The following is a 20,361-nucleotide window of genomic DNA, read 5'->3' on the forward strand; positions in this document are numbered from 1 at the left end:
CCAAGTAGCTGGGACCACAGGCGCCCACCACAACGCTATTTTTTGGTTGCAGCCATCATTGTTGTTTGGCGGGTCTGGGCTGGGGATTCAAACCCGCCACCTTAGGTGTACGTGGCTGGCACCTTAGCCGGTTGAGCTATAGGCGCCGAGCAGAGGAAGTTATTCTAAATACCCACTTCCTGGCTCAGCACCTGTAGCTCAGTGAGTAGGGCGGAGCTCAGTGAGTAGAGCGCTGGCCATATTAACTGAGGCTGGCCGGTTCGAGCCTGGCCTGGGCCTGCTGGACAGCAATGACAACTGCAACCCAAAAATAGTTGGCATTGTTGCGGGTGCATGTAGTCCCAGGTAATTGGGAGGCTGAGGGAAGAGAATCGATTAAGCCCAAGAGTTTGAGGTTGTTGTCAGTTGTGTCACCAGGGTACTCTACTGAGGGTGACATAGTGAGACTCTGTCTTAAAATAAATAAATAAAATAAAAAGTAAATACCCATTTCCTTACCTGCAAAACAAGGGTGATAGTACTTACAAATATGGTTGTTAAGATGTTAAAAATTATGTAAAAGAAAAAGTGATTAATATGTAATGAGTACTCAGTATGTGTTAAGCATTACCACTGTAACAGTAGAAAAAGAGTATTTGAGATTCTGATAGCACTTTTAAATTCTGTAAATCTCCTAAGCTAGCAATTTCCAAACTCTTGGGTCCTTGGTAACTTAAGTATCTCAGTAATTTTTTTTCATAGATTCTCTGGGCCAAAAACACTTAATGGTTTTATTGATATTTAAGTCTAAACACTTAGCATTCAAGTCCTAAAAATTTAGCTTTTTGAAAAATAAAAAATTGAATCAAAGAAAGATATTTTTATTTAAAAATTAAAATATTTTATTTCATGTCTAACCAACCACAATTACTGTGTACAGTGCACAGCTTCCTAAACCATGGAATCAGATGTTGCTCCTCTGATTTTCACATTGAGTTTTTTGCATAGTACCTTTTATCACAGCAACCAGTAACAACCTACCTTCTCAAAGATACGTCATTGGAAAGAATGTACTAAAATGATCTAATGATCTAATGAAGTTCTTCTACAGTTGCTTCCTCTAAACTTAAAATGTCCCCTGCTAACCTATGTTTCACTATAGTGCCCCAGGGCATTTCAGCACACTCTGAGGAACACAAAACTTTTCTTTTTTTCCTTCTCTTTCCTTTTCTTTTCCAAACACCAACTTGAACCAGACCTTAATCTTGAAAGACTAATAATTTTCATTGCAGTTTATTAGCCAGTAAGTTGAAAAGTAACATTTGTGATTGCGCCTTTTACACTTGATCTTAGCCAAAAGGCTGAGAAGTGATGATTGTGCTTTTGAAGATTGAGTACCCCTTATCCAAAAATACATGGGACAAGATTCATCAATTTTTTTTATTTTTGAAAGACAGGGACTGTCTTTGTCACCCTGGCTAGAATGAAGTGGTAGGATCATAGTTCACTGCAGCCTTGAATTCCTGGACTCAAAGGATCCTCTCACTTCAGCCTCCCTAGTGGCTGGGACTGCAGACATGTACAACTGTGCATGGTTCATTTTTTTTAAACAGATGGGGTCTCATTATGTTGCCAGGCTGGTCTTCTGTACTGAACTCCTGCACTGAAGTGCTCCTTCTGCTTCAGCTTCCAAGTTGCTTGGATTACAGGCATGAACCACTGTGCCCAACTCTATGTTTTTTAAATTCAGGGACATTTTTAAATTACACATGTACAGGTTAAGCATCCCTAATCCAAAAAAATCTGAAATTGCAAAATCTCCAGTGAGTATTTCTTTGAGCACCATATTAGCATACAAAAACTTTCAGATTTGGAGCATTGCAGATTTCACATTTTTAGATTGGAGATGCTCACCTTTGAATTAACTTGAAAGAAAAGATCAACTTTGATCAAGACCAGTGGTTTTTATTCTTTATAATGATGTGAGTAATAACAGAGAGAAGAAGATTTATGATAGAAAATATTTCTTGTGTATGTGACCGTTAGACCAAATAATGAAGTCATACTTAGGAAATTTCTATACCCAAGCATCAAAATGCCTTACAAAGGCCATTAAGCAAAACATTTATTTTTAATTGTAATACTTTTTATAAAATACATGTATCAATAACTGTAATAATGGCAGACTTTCTTTGATTTGTGATAGAATTTTCTCTTTTAAATGAGTGCTTTTCTTCCAGGCAGTAGCAGGCTTGTTGGCAGATGCTCGTTCTTTAGCAGACATAGCAAGAGAAGAAGCTTCCAACTTTAGATCTAACTTTGGCTATAACATTCCACTCAAAGTAAGTTGATAACATCTTGAGGAACCTTTTGAACTGTCATGGAAGTTTATTAATACGCTCTTCTGTCCCCCACAGCATCTTGCAGACAGAGTGGCCATGTATGTCCATGCATACACACTCTACAGTGCTGTGAGACCTTTTGGCTGCAGGTATGAAATTTGTGAGCTATTTAAAAGTCAGGTCTGTACTGTATATGTATTTATTTTCCCCAGCATCTTAGCCTTTTGTACACTTTTAAAAATATGAACTCTTACTACAAAGTATTATGGCAATGATGAGATAAAATGGCACACATAGAATCATTTGAATAGTGAAAGGGACTACACAGATGTGAAGTGATCATAAAACAAAAAACTCATACTAAAACCTACAATCTGACTGTAAAACATTCTCTGTTATTTAGTCCCTGAGATCCTTAGGAAATTATTAGCTGATTTTAGTTATATATCATGTTGACGTCAAGCTGCCAATTAGACTTTAGTTTTATCATTAATTTCCATGTGATATACTTTAAGCAGTTGGGTTAAATGCTTTTAAATGAATTTTTTTCTTTTAACAGCAATTAATTAATACAAAACTATGTTTCACAATTCCCATTAGCTACATTTTCTGTTGTTAAAGTGACATGTTGGTATTTTGGGGGAGGAAAATGGGGATTCAGCTGTAAAAAGATCTGGAAGTTGTAAGTACTCGAACATGGCTTCACAGAGAACACTTGTCATGTCTAGATTTTCCTAAAATGAAAAGGCATGCTTGGTTTTTTTTTTTGCAGTTTTTGGCCGGGGCTGGGTTTGAACCCACCACCTCCATCATATGGGACCAGCTCCCTACCCTTTTGAGCTACAGGCACTGCCCCGACAAGCTTGATTTTTAAGTTTTAAAAAAGTCTTCTTTGGGGCGGCGCCTGTTGCCCAGTGGGTAGGGTGCTGGCTGTATATACTAAGGGTGGAGGTTCAAACCTAGCCCTGGCCAAATTGCAAAAAAAAAATAGCCAGGCATTGCCGCGGGCACCTGTAGTCCCAGTTACTCAGGAGGCTGAGTCAAGAGAATCGCTTGAGCCCAGGATTTGGAGGTCTCTGTGAACCGTGTGATGCCACAGCACTTACCAAGGGCCACAAAGTAAAACTCTGTCTCTATTAAAAAAAAAAAAAAGTCTGTGGCCAGGTGCAGTGGCTAAAAATGGTAATCCTCGCACTATGGGAGGCTGAGGTGAGAGGATGGCTTTAGCCTGGGAATTTGAGATTGCTGTGAGCTAGGCTGATGATATCGCACTCCTACCGCCTGGAGCAACAGAGTGAGATTCTGTCTCAGGAAAAAAAAGTCATCTTTGATCAAAGGAATACATTTGCTGCCATCTGAGTGCTTACCTATAGTCCTCTCTTTGAGTTGTTTATAATCAGCCATATTTAATTATTAAGAAACAGGTGTTAAAGAAAACCTGGGTTTTATTGTATTGGCAGTAGATAAGATCTGTGGATATTTGTTACATTAGTTATTCTTAAGGTTCTCATTTAAATTACATTGTGAAACACTCTACTTTCAGGCGGTGTAGCATACCTTTCCTTTTTAACCTTTCAACTGAGCTCTCAGTCCATCTGTTAACTTCTCTTTTTAAGGGAATCAGGAAACATTTATTAGGCATAGGAGTCAGTCATACACACAGGGATGTGACCTTGAGAAAAATCTTTAAGAGTGGGTATGATAAAGGTATGTAATGAGTATAGTGGGGCAATAATTAGGGAATGGCCTGTTTCTGAAGTAGCAGCAAAAAAAGGACATGAGACGTAGGGTAGTCTAGCAGAGGGACTGATATACTTGGGCATTTCAGGTATTGCGGACGTAGTTAAGTATACTTGGAATGTAGAGTATAAGGTTTAGAGATGGTATTGAAGGTGTAAGAAGGGGCTCAGTCATCCAGAAGTCTGTGATTCCCATGCTAAGGAGTTTCAGCAAAGGAAATGTTGACGAGTTTTAAATTAAGGGCAAAGAGATCTATATTCTGAAAGATAAGTCTTATACCAGTGTTGAAGATGAATAGGAATGATGGCCTTAGTGTTGGCTATGACAATAGACTGTGTGTGAAAACATATGTTAAGAAGATTCTGGTTTCTTTCTTTGTTTTCGTTTTGAGATTTGATCTGTCAGAGTTCATTGAACTCTTGGGTTCAAGCAATCCTTATACCTCAGCCTCCCCAAAAATCCACAGGCACATGCTACCATGCCACCTTATATATATAAATATATATAAAACACACACACACACACACACATATATATATATATATATTTTAGACAGAGTGTCATTATATCACCCTCGGTAGAGTGCTAAGGCATTACAGCTCACAGCAACCTCAAACTCTTGGGCTTAAGCCATTCTCTTGCCGCAGCCTCCCAAGTCACTGGGACTACAGGTGCCTGCCACAACACCTGGCTGTTTTTTTTAGAGACAAGATCTCTCTCTGGCTCAGGCTGGTCTTGAATAGATGAGCTCAGGCAATCCACCTGCCTCAGCCTCACAGAGTGCTGGGATTACACGCCGTGAGCTACAATGCCCAGCAGATACAGGCTAATATTTTTAAAATTTTTGTAAAGGTGGGGGTCTTACTGTATTGCCCAGGCTGGTCTTGAATTCCTGGCCTCAAGTGATCCTTCCACCTTACTTTCCCAAAGGGCTGGCATTACAGGCATGAGCCACGTGACCAGCCAATGGTGGTCTCTTTTCTACTCTAAAGCAAAGAAAATAATAGTCCCTTGGTTTCTGTCAGGGATTGGTTCCAGGACCTCCCAGGGGTACCAAAATCCAAGGTTGCTCAAGTCTTTGATATAAAATGGCATAGTGCTCGCTTCGGCAGCACATATACTAAAATTGGAACAATACGGAGAAGATTAGCATGGCCCCTGCGCCAGGATGACACACAAATTCGTGAAGCGTTGTATATTTTTTAGAGAATTTAAGAGATGAACCCAGCCACATATCATCATTTAATCTTTGATAAGCCTAACAAAAACATGCAATGGGGAAAGGAAAGAATCCTTATTTAACAAGTGGTGCTGGGAGAACTGGTTATCCACGTGCAGAAGACCGAAATGACCTGTACCTCTCAATGTTGACAAAAATAGATTCTCATTGGATAAATGATTTAAATTTAAGAACCAAAACGATAAAAATTCTAGAAGAGAGTGTGGGGAAAACACTTGAAGATCCTGGCCTGAGAAGGAACTTATAGAAAGACCCTTAGCAATTGCAGCAACATCAAAAATAAATAACTGGGACTTGATCATGCTAAAAAGCTTTTGCATAGCTAAGAGTACCACAAACAAAGCAAACAGACAGCCCTAAGAATGAGAGAAGATTTTTGCATGAAGACTTTTTATGAATCTGACAAAGGCTTGATAACTAGAATCTACAGAGAACTCAAAGTAAACAATAAGAAAGTGCAAAGAGACCTCTCTCTAGATGGGCAAGAGATTTGAACAGAAACTTCTTCAAGGATGACAGACGAATAGCCAACAAAGACAAAAAATGCTCATCTTCTTTAATCATCAGAGAAATGCAAATCAAAATCGCTCTAAGATACCACCTAACCGCAGTGAGATTACAGAGTCCCAAAACACCAGATGCAGGCATGGATGTGGAGAGAAGGGAACGCTTCTACACTGCTGGTGGGATTGCAAACTAATACAGCCTTTTTGGAGAAAGTATGGAGAATCCTCAAAGATCTAAAAGTAGACCTTCCATTTGACCTTCCTGCAATCCCATTACTAAGTATCTACCCAGAAGGACAAAAATCATTTTACCTAGCCAGGTGTTGCAGGAGGCATCTCTAGTCCCAGCAACTTGGGAGGCTGAGGCAAGAGAATCGCTTAAGCCCAAGAGTTTGAGGTTGCTATGAGCTGTGATGTCATAGCACTCTACCGACAGCAACATAGTGACCCATAAATGCATCAACAAACTGGTACGTGTATACCATGGAATATTATTCAGCCATTAATAAAGATGGAGACTTTACATCTTTTACATTTACCTGGATGGAGTTGAAATATATTCTTCTTAGTAAAGTATTGTAAGAATGGAAAAATAAATATCCAATGTACTCCTCCATACTAAAGTTATATCTAGATTACTTCGTAATACCTAATGCAGTATTAAGTGCTATATACAAAACTGTTACATTTTATTGTTTAGATAATAATGACAAGGAAAAAAGTCTGTACATGTTTAGTACAGGCATTTTTTTTCCTGATCTTTTCAATCTATAGTTGGTTAAATCGACAGATGTGGAATTCAACAGACATGGAGGGCTGACTATATATAGTAATTTCAGAAACTCAGAAATACCATCATTTAATAGCTGAATTTAAATTTGTTGAAAATAAAAAGAAAGTATTGAACAAGTTTTGATTATTGCAGAACAGTGACTGGAAGAATTCTGAGGAATAAAATGGAGGATGGAAAGAGTTTGACCTGGATTCATTGTACTCATAGTGAGGAATTTTGTTCCCTTAGCTTTTTTGTGTGTTTATACCGTTACTTTTTGAGCCCTTGCATTAATTATTTTCTGTCTATTGTTATTCCTTTCTCTGCACTGCTGAGGAAAGAGTTTCATCAGAAAGTTTACTACTAAACAAACAAAGCCACATGAATTAAGAACAGATATCTTAATATGTATTAGGTTTAATTAATGCAAAGTACTTTATCAAGGTATTTACTATGACTTCTATATGATTAGTAATTTTTCTTAGAAACTGTAATAGAATTTTCATCATTGATTTGTTTACTTCTGTGCAGTTTTATGTTAGGGTCTTACAGTGTGAATGATGGTGCACAACTCTACATGATCGACCCATCAGGTGTTTCATACGTGAGTCATTTTGATCACTTGACATTGTATTCTAATGATATTTCATTGGCATTTAAGTTTCATTTAGATGATGAGATAATATGAAATTCCATTAAAACTTATTCAGGGAAAGTAATGTTTTCTAGTTCATCATTAATAACCTATGGCAATGAGGCAGAGAAATGATTTCTATAGTAGTTTTCAGTATATTTATAGAAACCGTATAGTGAATATGATATTTTGAATATGATTTTTTTTTGGAGACAGAGTCTCACTTTGTGGCCCTGGGTAAAATACCATGGCATCACAGCTCACAGCAACCTTAAACTCTTGGACTCTTGGACTCTTGGACTCTTTTGTCTCATCCTCCTGAGTAGTTGGGACTACAGGTGCCTGCGACAGTGCCTGGCTATTTGTAGAGATGAGGTCTTGCTCTGGCTCAGGCTGGTCTAGAACTCGAGAGCTCAGGCACTCCACCTGCTTCAGCCTCCCAGAGTGCTAGAAATGATTTTCTTTCATTTTTAAAAGTGAATATCATGTTTTTAGAAGGGTGTTAAATAGGATTTCTGGGAGCTTTTCTAAACTGTCCCTTTCTTGTTTTCTTCTGAGATTTTACTAATCGAGAAAAATGAAGATTCAAGTATATTTTATAACATTAGTATTTATTTGCAATGTTTTAAAAAAGCTTAAATAAAACAGGAAGCTATAGAATATTGAAGTCAGTAATTACCTTATTTCTCTTAGAAATATATCATTTCTGGGTGGTGCCTGTGGCTCAAAGGAGTAGGGTGCCAGCCCCATATGTCAGAGGTGATGGGTTCAAACCCAGCCTCGGTCAAAAACTGAAATAAATAAATAAATAAAAATTAAAAAAAAAAAGAAAGAAATATATCATTTCCTTTTTTACTTGTCATAATGCTAAAATATTTTTATCCTGTCCCCTAAAATGTCTGTAGTTCAAAGTGTATATCATGACATAGTTTTTTTTTGGCTATATCTCTGTTGAAAAGAATCTAGATTTTTCTATAGTAAAATTAAATTTGATATTTTAATTGTTTTTTAAGTTCCTTGGTATTCATCAGAATGTGTTTAGACATTTTCCCATACTTTTAGAGTCTTAACATCCTTTAATTAACTTACATAAATAGAAACTGTAGTAGTCATTAATGATATGAATGATTATCTATTATGTCATTATGTTTTTATATAGGGTTATTGGGGCTGTGCTATTGGCAAAGCCAGGCAAGCTGCAAAGACAGAAATAGAAAAGCTTCAGGTAATAAATAATGCTTGGATTTTGCTATGTTGTCATCATGCAGTGAAGTTTCACCACTACAAACCAAGTAGTTTAGGATACTGTAGCTTGATGTTTAGAGCAGAACTTTCTGAAGCTGCTCAGGGGTTGAACACGAAAGCTAGTAACATAGTATCTGTAAAGTTGTATCATGGATCCCTTTGGATTTTTTTGTTTTTTATTTTTCTTTTGAGACAGAGTCTCAAGCTATCACCCTGGGTAGAGTGCCATGGCATTATAGCTCACAGCAAACTCCAATTCTTGGGCTCAAGTGATCCTCTTCCCTCAGTTTTTCTATTTTTAGTAGAGATGGGGTATTGCTTTTGCTCGGGCTGTTCTCAAACTCATGAGCTCAAGCCATCCACTGGCCTCGGCCTCCCAAAGTGGTAGAATTATAGGCGTCAGCCACGGGATCTGGTCAGTCTCACTTGTCATTCTCGGTAGAGTACCATTGCATCTCATAGCAACCTTAGACTCTTGGGCTGGAGTGATCCTCTGGCCGCAGCCTCCTAAGTAGCTGGGACTACAGGTGCCTGCCATACTACCTGGCTGTTTTTTAGAGATGGGGTCTCATTCTACCTCAGGCTGGTCTTGAACTCCTGAGCTCAACATTCCACCCACCTTGACCTCCCAAAGGACTGGGATTATAGGTGTGAGCCACCATGCCCGCTTCACATCATGGTTTTGATGACTGCTGTGAAGCTTTTTTTTTTTTTTTAGAGACAGAGTCTCACTTTGTTGCCCTTATTAGAGTGCCGTGAAGTCACAGCTCACGGCAACCTCTGGGCTTAGGTGATTCTCTTGCCTCAGCCTCCCGAGTAGCTGGGACTACAGGTGCCTCCCACGACACCCGGCTATTTTTTTGTTGCAGTTTGGCCGGGGCTGGGTTTGAACCCACCACCCTAGGTATATGGAGCCGGCGCCCGACTCACTGAGCCACAGCGCCGCCCTGCTATGAAGCTTTAATGTAGAAAAATACACCTTTTTATATAATTTCACAAATTCCTTCACACTCCTTGATGCATCCCTGTGAGCCCTAGCTTGAGAATTTTGATGTTTAAAATTTTGAATTAATATCACAGAAACTGCTATAATAAAAAGTTATGCGTAGTACCTTTTTCCTGTATCATAGCTTTCTTTGGAAAACAGCTTGAGTGTCTTGGTAAGTGCTGGCTGTTCTCCCTGGTGCTTCTTTACTTTGCTCCTAGCTAGATAAGGAATGCCACCATGCCCAGCCTGAAAAAGTTTTCTTTTTTTTTTTTTTTTTTTTTGAGACGGAGCCTCAAGCTATCCCCCTGGGTAGAGTGCCATGGCATCATGCTCACAGCAACCTCCAACTCCTGGGCTCAAGCGAGTCTCCTGCCTCCTCCTCCCAAGTAGCTGGGACCACAGGCGCCCGCCACAACGCCCGGCTATTTTTTGGTTGCAGCCGTCATTGTTGTTTGGCGGGTCCGGGCTGGGGATTCGAACCCGCCACCTTAGGTGTACGTGGCTGGCGCCTTAGCCGGTTGAGCCACAGGCGCCGAGCCCTGAAAAAGTTTTCTTAATCTGGTTTTCCTTTTAGCCATAAATTGATCTACTTAATATTCAAACAGTGTTGCCTCAGAGTCTTTATTGCTTAGCCAGTCAGAAACTTCTCTAAAAGCCATGCATGTGGGCCGTGCCTTTGGCTCAAAAGTGTAGGGCTCCATAGGCCAGAGGTGGTGGGTTCAAACCCAGCCCTGGCCAAAAACTGAAAAAAAAGCCATGCATGTGATTTTGTCAGTAGTTTTGGTGAACTATATAGCAAGATAAAATTTTATATATATTTACTAATAATTACTCATTTAACTTATAAACATTTTCTAAAGCCTGGACGTATATGAGTGTTTGACATTTATAGAAGCCGCATTGTAGATTAAAGCCTAATCATGGTTCTTGTTTAGTAAATTTCACATGAAGACCTTGTAGATCATATAGATCATTTAGCCTAAGCCCAACCAACCCTGGATTAAAAACCTATCTGGCAAGTACCCAGACTTAGATGGTATTCTCCTCCATCACACACTCCGCTGGTGTGGTGCCAGGTCCCCACCTTCTACTCTTTTCCTTTTCTGTTTTCATCTTTCTATGGTATTATGTGGAAATTTGAAAATTAGCATATTTAAGAGTAGTCAATTATCTTTTCTTTTTCTGTGGTTAAATCCTAGTAAGGAATGGGAAGAAGAATAAATCCCAGCTAAAAATTGAGAAAAATTACTTTTGATTTTAGGAAGACTTACACTTTATGACAAAACCATGTTACAAATAAGGTGTTGCAAACTACTGCCCGCTGGTGCTCACTTTTTGATGCTTTCCTAGAACACAGCTACATTGAGTCTGTTTTCATACTAGACCATGTGACCTGTAATAAAGTCTAAAATATGCATTTACTCCTTCATTCTTTATAGAAAGAATTTGCTGACTCTTGCTCTGTATCACTGTTCTCCTGTGTTTCTTTTGATAGACTGTTTACTAAAAAATAAAGACTTTGACCATTGTAAAAATGTATTGCAATTTAACCTGTGCTTTTTCATGCTTAACTTTGCCGTTAAAGGATGTAATAAATCCCCAGAACTTAACCAATAAGGGCAAAAATAGGTAGATCAGTATTCTTCCTCTTCCTTTCTTTTTTTTTTTGAGAGCCTCAAGCTGTCCCCCTGGGCAGAGTGCCGTGGCATCACGCTCACAGCAACCTCCAACTCCTGGGCTCAAGCGAGTCTCTTGCCTCAGCCTCCCAAGTAGCTGGGACCACAGGCGCCCGCCACAACGCCTGGCCATTTTTTGGTTGCAGCCATCATTGTTGTTTGGCGGGCCCGGGCTGGGGATTCGAACCCGCCACCTTAGGTGTATGTGGCTGGCGCCTTAGCAGCTTGAGCCACAGGAGCCGAGCCCTTTCTCTTCCTTTCATGTCCAATTTAACATGAAATTATATAAACATCATAGGATTATAACAGACCTCTTTATTTAGACTTCGGTTGATTTTCCACATTTTGTCTGTATTTATTTCCTATGTCTTATTTGAAGCAGAGTTGCAGGCATGACATTACATCCCTGTGTGCTTCAGCATTGGTTTATGTACACTGTCACTGACCCTGAAATATCAGTCCAATAGCCCAGGAAATCAAAGTGACTCAGCAGTCCCAACACTCTGGTCTGTTTCTACCTGTTGAGGTTCATGTTGAATTTGTTCTGTAGATCACTTTTAATTTAGATGTTTTTACCCACAAAATTTATTTCTTAGACAGTCTCACTTTCTCACCTCAGTAGAATTCAAAAAGCAAGCAGTGGCATCTAAAAGCTATTATGCATCCCTTGTTCTGTGAGGGATAATTTATCCTACTTCATCTTTCTGTGCCTTGTATATAGTAGGTATTCATGGATTATTTACATTTCATTGTCCTGAATTAGCTATAAAAAAATCAGATTTCTTCTCCAGTCTTCAGGGTCTACCTCACAATAGATTCAAAAAGGGCTCTGGGCTTTTATAAATTTTATCACAAAGTTAATGGTAATTATGGGTTATCTATTAAGTTGTAAATCAGAAAACTTCAGTTCTGTTTTTTTTTCTTTTTTCAGTTATTTTCCTTGGTTTTATATCCAGATATATCTCAAGAAGATGGGTTATTGATAGCAGTTGAAAAAATAGTTACACAAGCAGAAGTGGTGTTCTTTTGACTCATACAATTAATGTACATTTTATTTTCTGTAGATGAAAGAAATGACCTGCCGGGATATTGTTAAAGAAGTTGCAAAAATGTAAGTTGGAATTTTCCTTTCCATCTCCATAATGTGACCTTTCAATATAAGTTATGTGAAATCCAAGAGGCTGTTTTGTTTGGTGATCACTTAAAGTTGTAGAAAGTGAATGTAACATTTTAAGAGACTTCATTAAGGAGGAGAATATACTTTTAACCAAGTTACATTTTCCTTTTTTTTTTGAGACAGAGCCTCAAGCTATCCCCCTGGGTAGAGTGCCATGGCATCATAGCTCACAGCAACCTCCAACTCCTGGGCTCAAGCGAGTCTCCTGCCTTAGCCTCCCAAGTAGCTGAGACTACAGGCGCCCGCCACAATGCCCGGCCATTTTTTTGTTGCAGCCATCATTGTTGTTTGGCAGGCCCAGGCTGGGGATTCGAACCCGCCACCTTAGGTGTATGTGGCTGGCACCTTAGCTGCTTGAGCCACAGGTGCCGAGCCACCAAGTTACATTTTCAAGTAATAACAGAATGGGGAAAAAACAGTTTTCACCAAAATAAACCCTTGTTAAATGACAGGTTAAGGGTAGGAGGGCAAACAGTGGACCTTTAGGGGCTTTGTTAGCTCCTGGCTTTCTCCTAAGTCCCAAATAATGTTAGATTGCCTCCAAGAAAGCTTACACTTTATTATTGGTTTATAGCTGATTGTCTGTACATAATCCATGAAACTGGCTCAACTGCTATTTCTTTGGTAAAGATAGTTTTGCTTTTTCAGATTTATCACAAAAATTTTTATAGCAAGGCCAGGTGTGGTGGCTCATGCCTGCAATCCTAACATTCCGGGGAGGCAAAGGCAGGAGCTCAGGAGTTCAAAACCAGTCTGTGGAAGAGCGAGACTACATCCCTACTGAAAATAGAAAAACTAGCCTGGTGTTGTGGCGGGTGCCTGTAGTCCCAGCTACTCCAGAGGCTGACTCAAGAGGCTCACCTGAGCCTAAGAGTCTGAGGTTGCTGTGAGCTATAATGCCACAGCACTCTACCCAGGATGACAGAGTGAAACTCTGTCTCAAAAAAAAAAATTGTAAGAAGTATTTCAAAACATTGTTAGAACAGGTACTAAAACATGGATGGTTTATATAAGGCTGCAGAATTAATTTTGCAAATTCATCCTAAAAAAGTGTGACATGCCTCGGTTAATAGGGTCACCATCAAGATAGCTCAAGCAGCCTCCCAAAGTGCGGTATTAAAGGCATGAGCCACTGTGCCCCTGGCCTGTCTATTACTTCAATATGTTGCACTAAAATGCTTCTTTGTTTGCTGCAGCTTCTCATGTCCTACAGTGTAAAGGCCAGGATAAATGGCATATTATAAAATAGTCAAAGAGTTAACAAAGATAGTATACTGCCAAGAAACTGTAGGCTGACCACTAATAGACAAGCACACAAATTAGATGGTTCTTAAGTAGCCCAGATACTTGGGAGACTAAGGCAGGAGCAACCCTAGAGACCAGGAGTTCAAGGCTGCAGTGTTCTGTACTCATCACTGCACTTCAGGTGCCTGACATTGAGAGTCTCCATCTCTTTTTAAAGAAAAATGGTTAATGAACAGAAAAAAAATCCTGACAAGGCATAGTAAACAATGGCCTTTTCTCATTGAATCCCTGTCTTTTAAACAGTATATCAAAATAAACTGAATTGACAGTGTTATACATTATATTTAATATTTGTAGATTTAATTTTATTATAATCTCTATGTAAATTACTATCTTTTTTAGTGTTCAGTATAGACTTATAAATTGTGTCTGTATAATTTTATATGTAAATATTTTCATTTTGGATTTGTGTTCTAATTTTTACTGTTTGTGGGTATACTACAGTACAATCTTTGAAGGTGACCATAAATGTTAACTTTCTCTTTTCTATTCTAGAATTTACATAGTACATGATGAAGTTAAGGATAAAGCTTTTGAACTAGAACTCAGCTGGGTTGGTGAATGTAAGTTATTTTTGCATATTCATTTTGATAACGAGTTATCTGTACTGTATCTAACTGTACCACTGGGTGCCCTTTCTGATATAAAGAAAGCCAAATCAGACTTGGCGCCTGTAGCTCAGCAGATAGGGTGCCAGCCATATACACTGGAGGTGGCAGGTTCAAACCCAGCCTGGGCCTGCCAAACAACAATGACAACTACAACCAAAAAATAGCTGGGCATTGTGGCAGGCACCTATAGTCCCAGCTACTCAGAAGGCTGAGGCAAAAGAATTGCTTAAGCCCAGGAGTTTGAGGTTGCTGTGAGATATTATGCCATGGCACTCTACCAAGTGCAACAAAGTGAAACTGTCTCAAAAAAAGAGATTACTGAAAAATCACCAATTTTCTTCTTTCCAGCATAGTAACCACAGGGTTTCAAGGCAGGTCATCTAAAAATTTATCTAATCCAGTCATGTTATAGCTTAATGTCCAGGATTTATAAATCATAGCATAATTTATTCTTCATTTCCATAAGAGCTTAATTTGGGCACACATGATCTCATGTTGAGGAAACATGGAAACAAGTTCAAAGCATCTTGTATTACTCATAGTACAGTTTTGTAATGTCATTCATTACCTATGGGTTGGGTAAATCACAATATAGCTCTCATCTTTAATTAATTTAAATGTATGGCTTAATTTACAGTAACTAAAGGAAGACATGAAATTGTTCCAAAAGATATAAGGGAAGAAGCAGAGAAATACGCTAAGGTAAGCCAAAGCGTAAAACATTCTCTAAATAGCGTGTTGAATAAAAAACAAATTTGGCTGGTTCTGTTAGTGAACAGCAGGGTGCAGTTGAACTTAAGAAGTTTTCTAGGTTCTCTTTAGTGAGGACAAAGTTGCCTTGTTTCCAAAAGAAAAAGTGTTTCATGAAAGTTGAAAGGGATTCTCAGGCTATTTAATGCTTCCATATGTATATAGTCTATCAAGGATATTATTGTTAGAGCAGGATTTACTTAATCCTCTTTTTCCTCAAGTATCTTCTAAAATAGTGGTTCTCAACCTTCCTAATGCTACAATGTATTTTCATTGTTAAAAAGGGTCGAGACCCACAGGTTGAGAACTGTTGCTCTAAAACACTGTTCACTTTTCATGTTAGAAGAAATTGTTTAAAGACAAGTACTTAGTGCAGGTTGATGTATCTTAACTTCCCCCACAGTTATTGGACATCACAATATTTAAAAAATTTACACACTGATTTTTTTCTTCACAGGAGTCTTTGAAGGAAGAAGATGAATCAGATGATGATAATATGTAACCTTTCCTCCATTATCTGTTCTATTTTAAATTTCTACTGCAGTCCCATGTAACTATTCAGCCCTGTGGATCATACATAGTTACTGCCAATTTTCATTAAATTTTTGTCTTGTTAACTATCAAAGCTGGGTTAATATCTGCCTGACAAAATTGGTTAGGGGTAATTGAGGCTACTTAAAAAATATAGACTTATGCCTACTTACAAATTCCTTAATTAAAGTACTATAAATTGAAGGTTTAGAATCAGATGAATTCAAACTCCTATTTCATCACTCATCTGAAATTTAAACATTTTATTTTCCTGAGTTCTTAAAAGAACCTACCAATTTAATAAGCAAAATAATTTATACTATCACCCACCTTTGTATTTAGTGAAAATGATTGGTGGTCATCAGCCACTGTTTATCTTTAGGTGGATACAGATGAAAAATGTTTCTATTTGCAATAGTTTTTTCAAAAATAGATCTTTTATAAATGTTAAGAATGTTTTTTACTTTTTTCCCTTTATTGTGGTGAGAAAGAGTGGATTCGCTGATCAATAAAGTCCCTTTTTTGTCACTTGAAAAATCTCTTGATTTGTGAAGTTCAAATAAAAATACCCAGAAAGTTTCCATGCTAAAAATAAACAGAAATACACATAAAAATGCTCTGTAAACAGAACTGTTACTAGGTGGAATAATCACTAATGTGGCCTGGAAGAACAGCTGTCAAACCTGAAAAGCATTTGTCACACCAAGAACAAACAACTTGAAGTCAGGCCAGGGATGCACACCCTCTACTGGACTCTTGCCAGTATCTCTTCATTCAGGTGTTACTATTTCCTAAGGAGATAATCTGGTTATAGAGTTTAGCTGCAGGGTATTGCTGGGCTTTGTGCATTTGTGTCATTTAAATAGCAAATCATTATACATGAATAGCTAACTACTGTGCAAACAACTGAAAGTTAGTGTTTTGTTACTATGGCTTCTTATGTAACATTACCTGCTACATCCTACAACTCATACATTTAACTCAGAGTGAGAAGGAGAAACATCTCCATCAACTAGTAAATTGACTATCCCTGAGATAATTGGGCATTCCTATACTTTGCCAAGGTTCCAGAGTACAAATAGTCCATCAGTTTTCTATTTTCATTATGTTTTGAGTATGTCTCTTCTTCAGTTAACATTAGTACGGTTATGAACTCTTTTTAAGAGAAGACATTGGTTCTAATGAAGCTAAATGAGAGCATCTCAGCTGTTGTATGTACCACAGTATAATCTGAAACTGTGTAAACAGGTACACATGACTCTGTAGCTATTATCAAAGAAAAAGAAATGAATTTTCATACACACTAAACACAGAGTAAGTAACATTAGGTTAAGTTGTAGGGGTACTTTGTATCCACCACTGGCCCCTAGATAGAAGATGGAACTAGGCTCTTTGAGAAAAAAAGTTGGTATGCTCTACTTGCACATGAATACAAAGTTTATTTTCAGAAAAGACTGATTACCTTATCACCATAAATTATCTTGATACTGGTAACTAAAAAAATGTTTTAAGAATCAAGATTTGGTTTAGGAATTATTACACAAATAAGGCATTTAGACTGAAGAGCACTTATCTGATAAGAATTACCCATTTTCTTTTATTTCTACCATTCATAAAGAGACCTAAAAAATAAGAAAATCAAGTTGTGGCTTGGAGCCTGTGGCTCAAGTGGCTAAGGCGCCAGCCACATACACCTAAGGTGGCGGGATCTAATCCAGCCCGGCCGGCAAACAACAATGACAGCTGCAACCAAAAAATGGTCAGGCATTGTGGCCAGCGCCTGTGGTCCCAGCTACTTGGGAGGGGGAGGCAGGAGACTTGCTTGAGCCCAGGAGTTAGAGGTTGCTGTGAGCTGTGATGCCATGGCACTCTACCCAGGGGGACAGCTTGAGGCTCTGTCTCCAAAAAAAAAAAAAAACGAAAATCAAGTTGTAGGTCATGAATGTTCAACTGATTACTGCTTGTCCCGTGAGAAGAGTATCTTACTGAGTTAAATTAAGACTAGATAATGGGCAGCACCTGTGGCTCAGTGGGTAGAGCCGATTAGGTAGGGCATCGGCCCCATATACCAATGGTGGCCAGTTCGAACCTGGCCCCGGCCAAACTGCAACCAAAAAAAAAAAAAATAGCTGGGTGTTGTGGCGAGCTCCTGTAGTCCCACCTACTCAGGAGGCTGAGGCAAGAGAATTGCCTTAGCCCAGGAGCTGGAGCTTGCTCTGACGCCACCGCACTCTACTGAGGGTGACAGAGTGAGAATCTGTCTCTTTAGAAAAAAAAAAAAGACTAGATAATAAATTCATTTAAAAAAAAAACACATATCAAAATGCTGATGGCAACCCTAAGTGAAAAATGTCTTAATGTACAACACTAACTCCTAGTACTATTTCTCTAACTTTTTAATACCTTACACTTTTGAATACGGAACTCAGAGTTGATTTACTATATTTTCCTATACCCCTCCCTGTCCATATTGTATTCCCCATACCTAGACTCTTTCTCAACTGGAATTTCTAAGGACTCTCACTAACCTGCCAAAGAAAGCCCTCTGTCAAATTTCTCCCTCTTCAGAGCCCATTGCATGTCTCTTATTTAATAGTTGTCACACTTTTTTTTTTTTTATTAAAAAGGAACTACAAAACATGAAATGAGTAGGAGTGTGGCTACTTATAACCCCAACCAAGTAATGATGACTTTTGTTATACCACTGACCATGTGTATGCATCTATTGTTGCTTAACTATAATAAAATTACTGTATATTCTCCAGTCTAGTTGTTTAAAAACAAATCATGTCTTTGGATCATGACTGTTACACACATAAGCATTCAAATGCCAGAGGCACACATTTAGTAATTCATACTAATTAACTGAAGGATAAGGTGTACTACTTTTAAACACTAGTTTGGAATATATTGCTCAGAGGCTTCTAAACTAAGATAACCCTGATTTATCTTAACAGTTCTGGAAAAGTGAACCTTAGAAAATATAAAATGTGGGTGGTGCCTGTGGCTCAGTGAGTAGGGCGCTGGCCCCACATACAGAGGGTGGCGGGTTTGAACCTCGCCTGGCCAAACTACAACAACAACTAAAAAATAGCTGGGCCTTGTGGCAGGTGCCTATAGTCCTAGCTACTCGGGAGGCTGAGGCAAGAGAATGGCTCAAGACCAAGAGCTGGAGGTTGCTGTGAGCTGTGACGCCACAGCACTCTACCGAGGGTGACAAAGTAAGACTGTCTCTGTAAAAAAAAAAAAAATTATATATAAATAAAATGTGGGGGGGGGATATACAATGTTGTAAAAGTGGAGTTAAAGGGATTTTGCTTGTTAACTGAAGTTAGGGTTTCCTCTCTGTCCTAATACAGTCACAACAATTTAAAAAAGCTACTGGTAGCTAGCACGGAAATTAAAACCAGGACTTTGGTTTATAAGCTCTTGTAGGTTTCAGACTTTTTCATTTAATGGTGTGACCTTGGGCAAGTTAATTGAAGTGAAGTACCACTTCCATAAAATGGTAATAAGGTATAAATTTACAGAAGATTTTAAAGTTGAAAATGACAAAATGATAACAAAATAAAGTTACTAGAAATTGTGGTGTTACGATGTCACTTCTTCCCAAACAATTCAATGTAAACCTAATCAAACTCCCGAGAGCCTTTTTGGGGGAGGGGGGATAGAAAACAACAAACTGTTTATAAAATTCATACAAGGGAAGTAAAGGAATTAGAAGAGACAAATTTTGAAAAAGAACACGTGAGATGAGAAGACTGACACGACCTGATTTAAAGACTTACTTTATGAAGTTCATGTTGTCCACATTACTAACAGAACAATCTAAAAATACTCACAAAATATAGTGGTTGACAAAGGTGAGAGGCCAAATTAATGGAGAAAGGATAGTGTTTTTCAACAAGTGTTGCTGGAACTTACACATGCAAGAGAGAAAAAATCACCCAAAACAAAGTCCTCAAGCCACACCTTAGGTAAACCAAAAGTGATCACAGACCAAAGTCTACCTCAAACTAAGAAACTTCTATAATAAAACATGTAAGACCTGTGTGACTAATTTAAGAAAGACTTCTTAGATACTACACCAAATGCATGATCTATGAAAGGAAAAAATGGACAAACTTTCAACATTAAAAGCTGCTGATTAAAAACACTTAAGAGAATGACAAAACTGGGCATGGTAGTTCACACCTATAATCCCAAGCACTTTGGGGAGGCTGGGGTGGGAGGATCCCTGAACTCAGTATCTCTTTTGTGTGAGACTATCCTGTACAACATAGCAAGACCCTATCTCTACAAAAAAATATAAATTAGCCTGTGCGTTGGCTCACAACTATAGTCCCAGCTACTCAGGAGCCTGAAGCAGGAGATAGCTTCAACCCTAGGAGTTGGAGGCTATAATGCCATGACTGTGCCACTGTACCACTTCATCTAGCCAACAGAGTAAGACACTGTCTCTCAAAAAAAAAAAAAAAGAAAAAAAAAGACAAGAAAAATTCGGGGAAAAATATATGCAAATCACACCTGACAAAGAACTTGTGTTCATAACCTTTAAGTTGAACAATATGAAACCAGTTTTGTGTGTGTGTGTGTGTGTCACAGTCTCAAGCTATAGCCCTGGGTAGAGTGTTGTGGCATAGCTCACAACAGCCTCCAACTCAGGCTCAAACCATCCTCTTGTCTGTTTTTCTGTTTTTAGTAGAGATGGGGTCTCACTCTTGCTCAGGCTAGTCTCCAACTCCTGAACTCAAGCAATCCACCTGCATCAGTCTCCCAGAGCACAAGAATAACAGGCATGAGCCATGCCTGGGTGAAACCTAGTTTTAAAAATAGGCCAAGTATGGGTGGCTCTTGTGTCTCAG

The 20,361-nt window shown here is 38.6% G+C and overlaps 1 protein-coding gene and 1 non-coding gene across 2 annotated transcripts in view; both read left to right on the top strand.

Moving 5' to 3' along the window:
- PSMA3 (proteasome subunit alpha 3) overlaps positions 1-15,586 on the top strand; it is a 29,084-nt gene extending 13,498 nt beyond the window's left edge. Inside the window, exons 4-11 of the mRNA XM_003794412.3 lie at positions 2,220-2,321; positions 2,397-2,470; positions 7,111-7,183; positions 8,373-8,438; positions 12,187-12,233; positions 14,100-14,167; positions 14,853-14,917; positions 15,423-15,586. Coding sequence (XP_003794460.1) covers positions 2,220-2,321; positions 2,397-2,470; positions 7,111-7,183; positions 8,373-8,438; positions 12,187-12,233; positions 14,100-14,167; positions 14,853-14,917; positions 15,423-15,467 — 540 coding nt within the window. The 3' untranslated portion in view covers positions 15,468-15,586. The remainder of the gene's footprint in view (positions 1-2,219; positions 2,322-2,396; positions 2,471-7,110; positions 7,184-8,372; positions 8,439-12,186; positions 12,234-14,099; positions 14,168-14,852; positions 14,918-15,422) is intronic.
- Positions 5,158-5,264, top strand: LOC111726819. Its single transcript, XR_002774510.1, has one exon. It is a non-coding gene; the product is annotated as a U6 spliceosomal RNA (small nuclear RNA).
- Positions 15,587-20,361: the final 4,775 nt, after the last annotated feature.

The sequence above is a fragment of the Otolemur garnettii genome, unplaced genomic scaffold (genome assembly GCF_000181295.1).
Source record: "Otolemur garnettii isolate 467f Iridium unplaced genomic scaffold, OtoGar3 scaffold00081, whole genome shotgun sequence".
Classification (NCBI taxonomy): domain Eukaryota; kingdom Metazoa; phylum Chordata; class Mammalia; order Primates; family Galagidae; genus Otolemur; species Otolemur garnettii.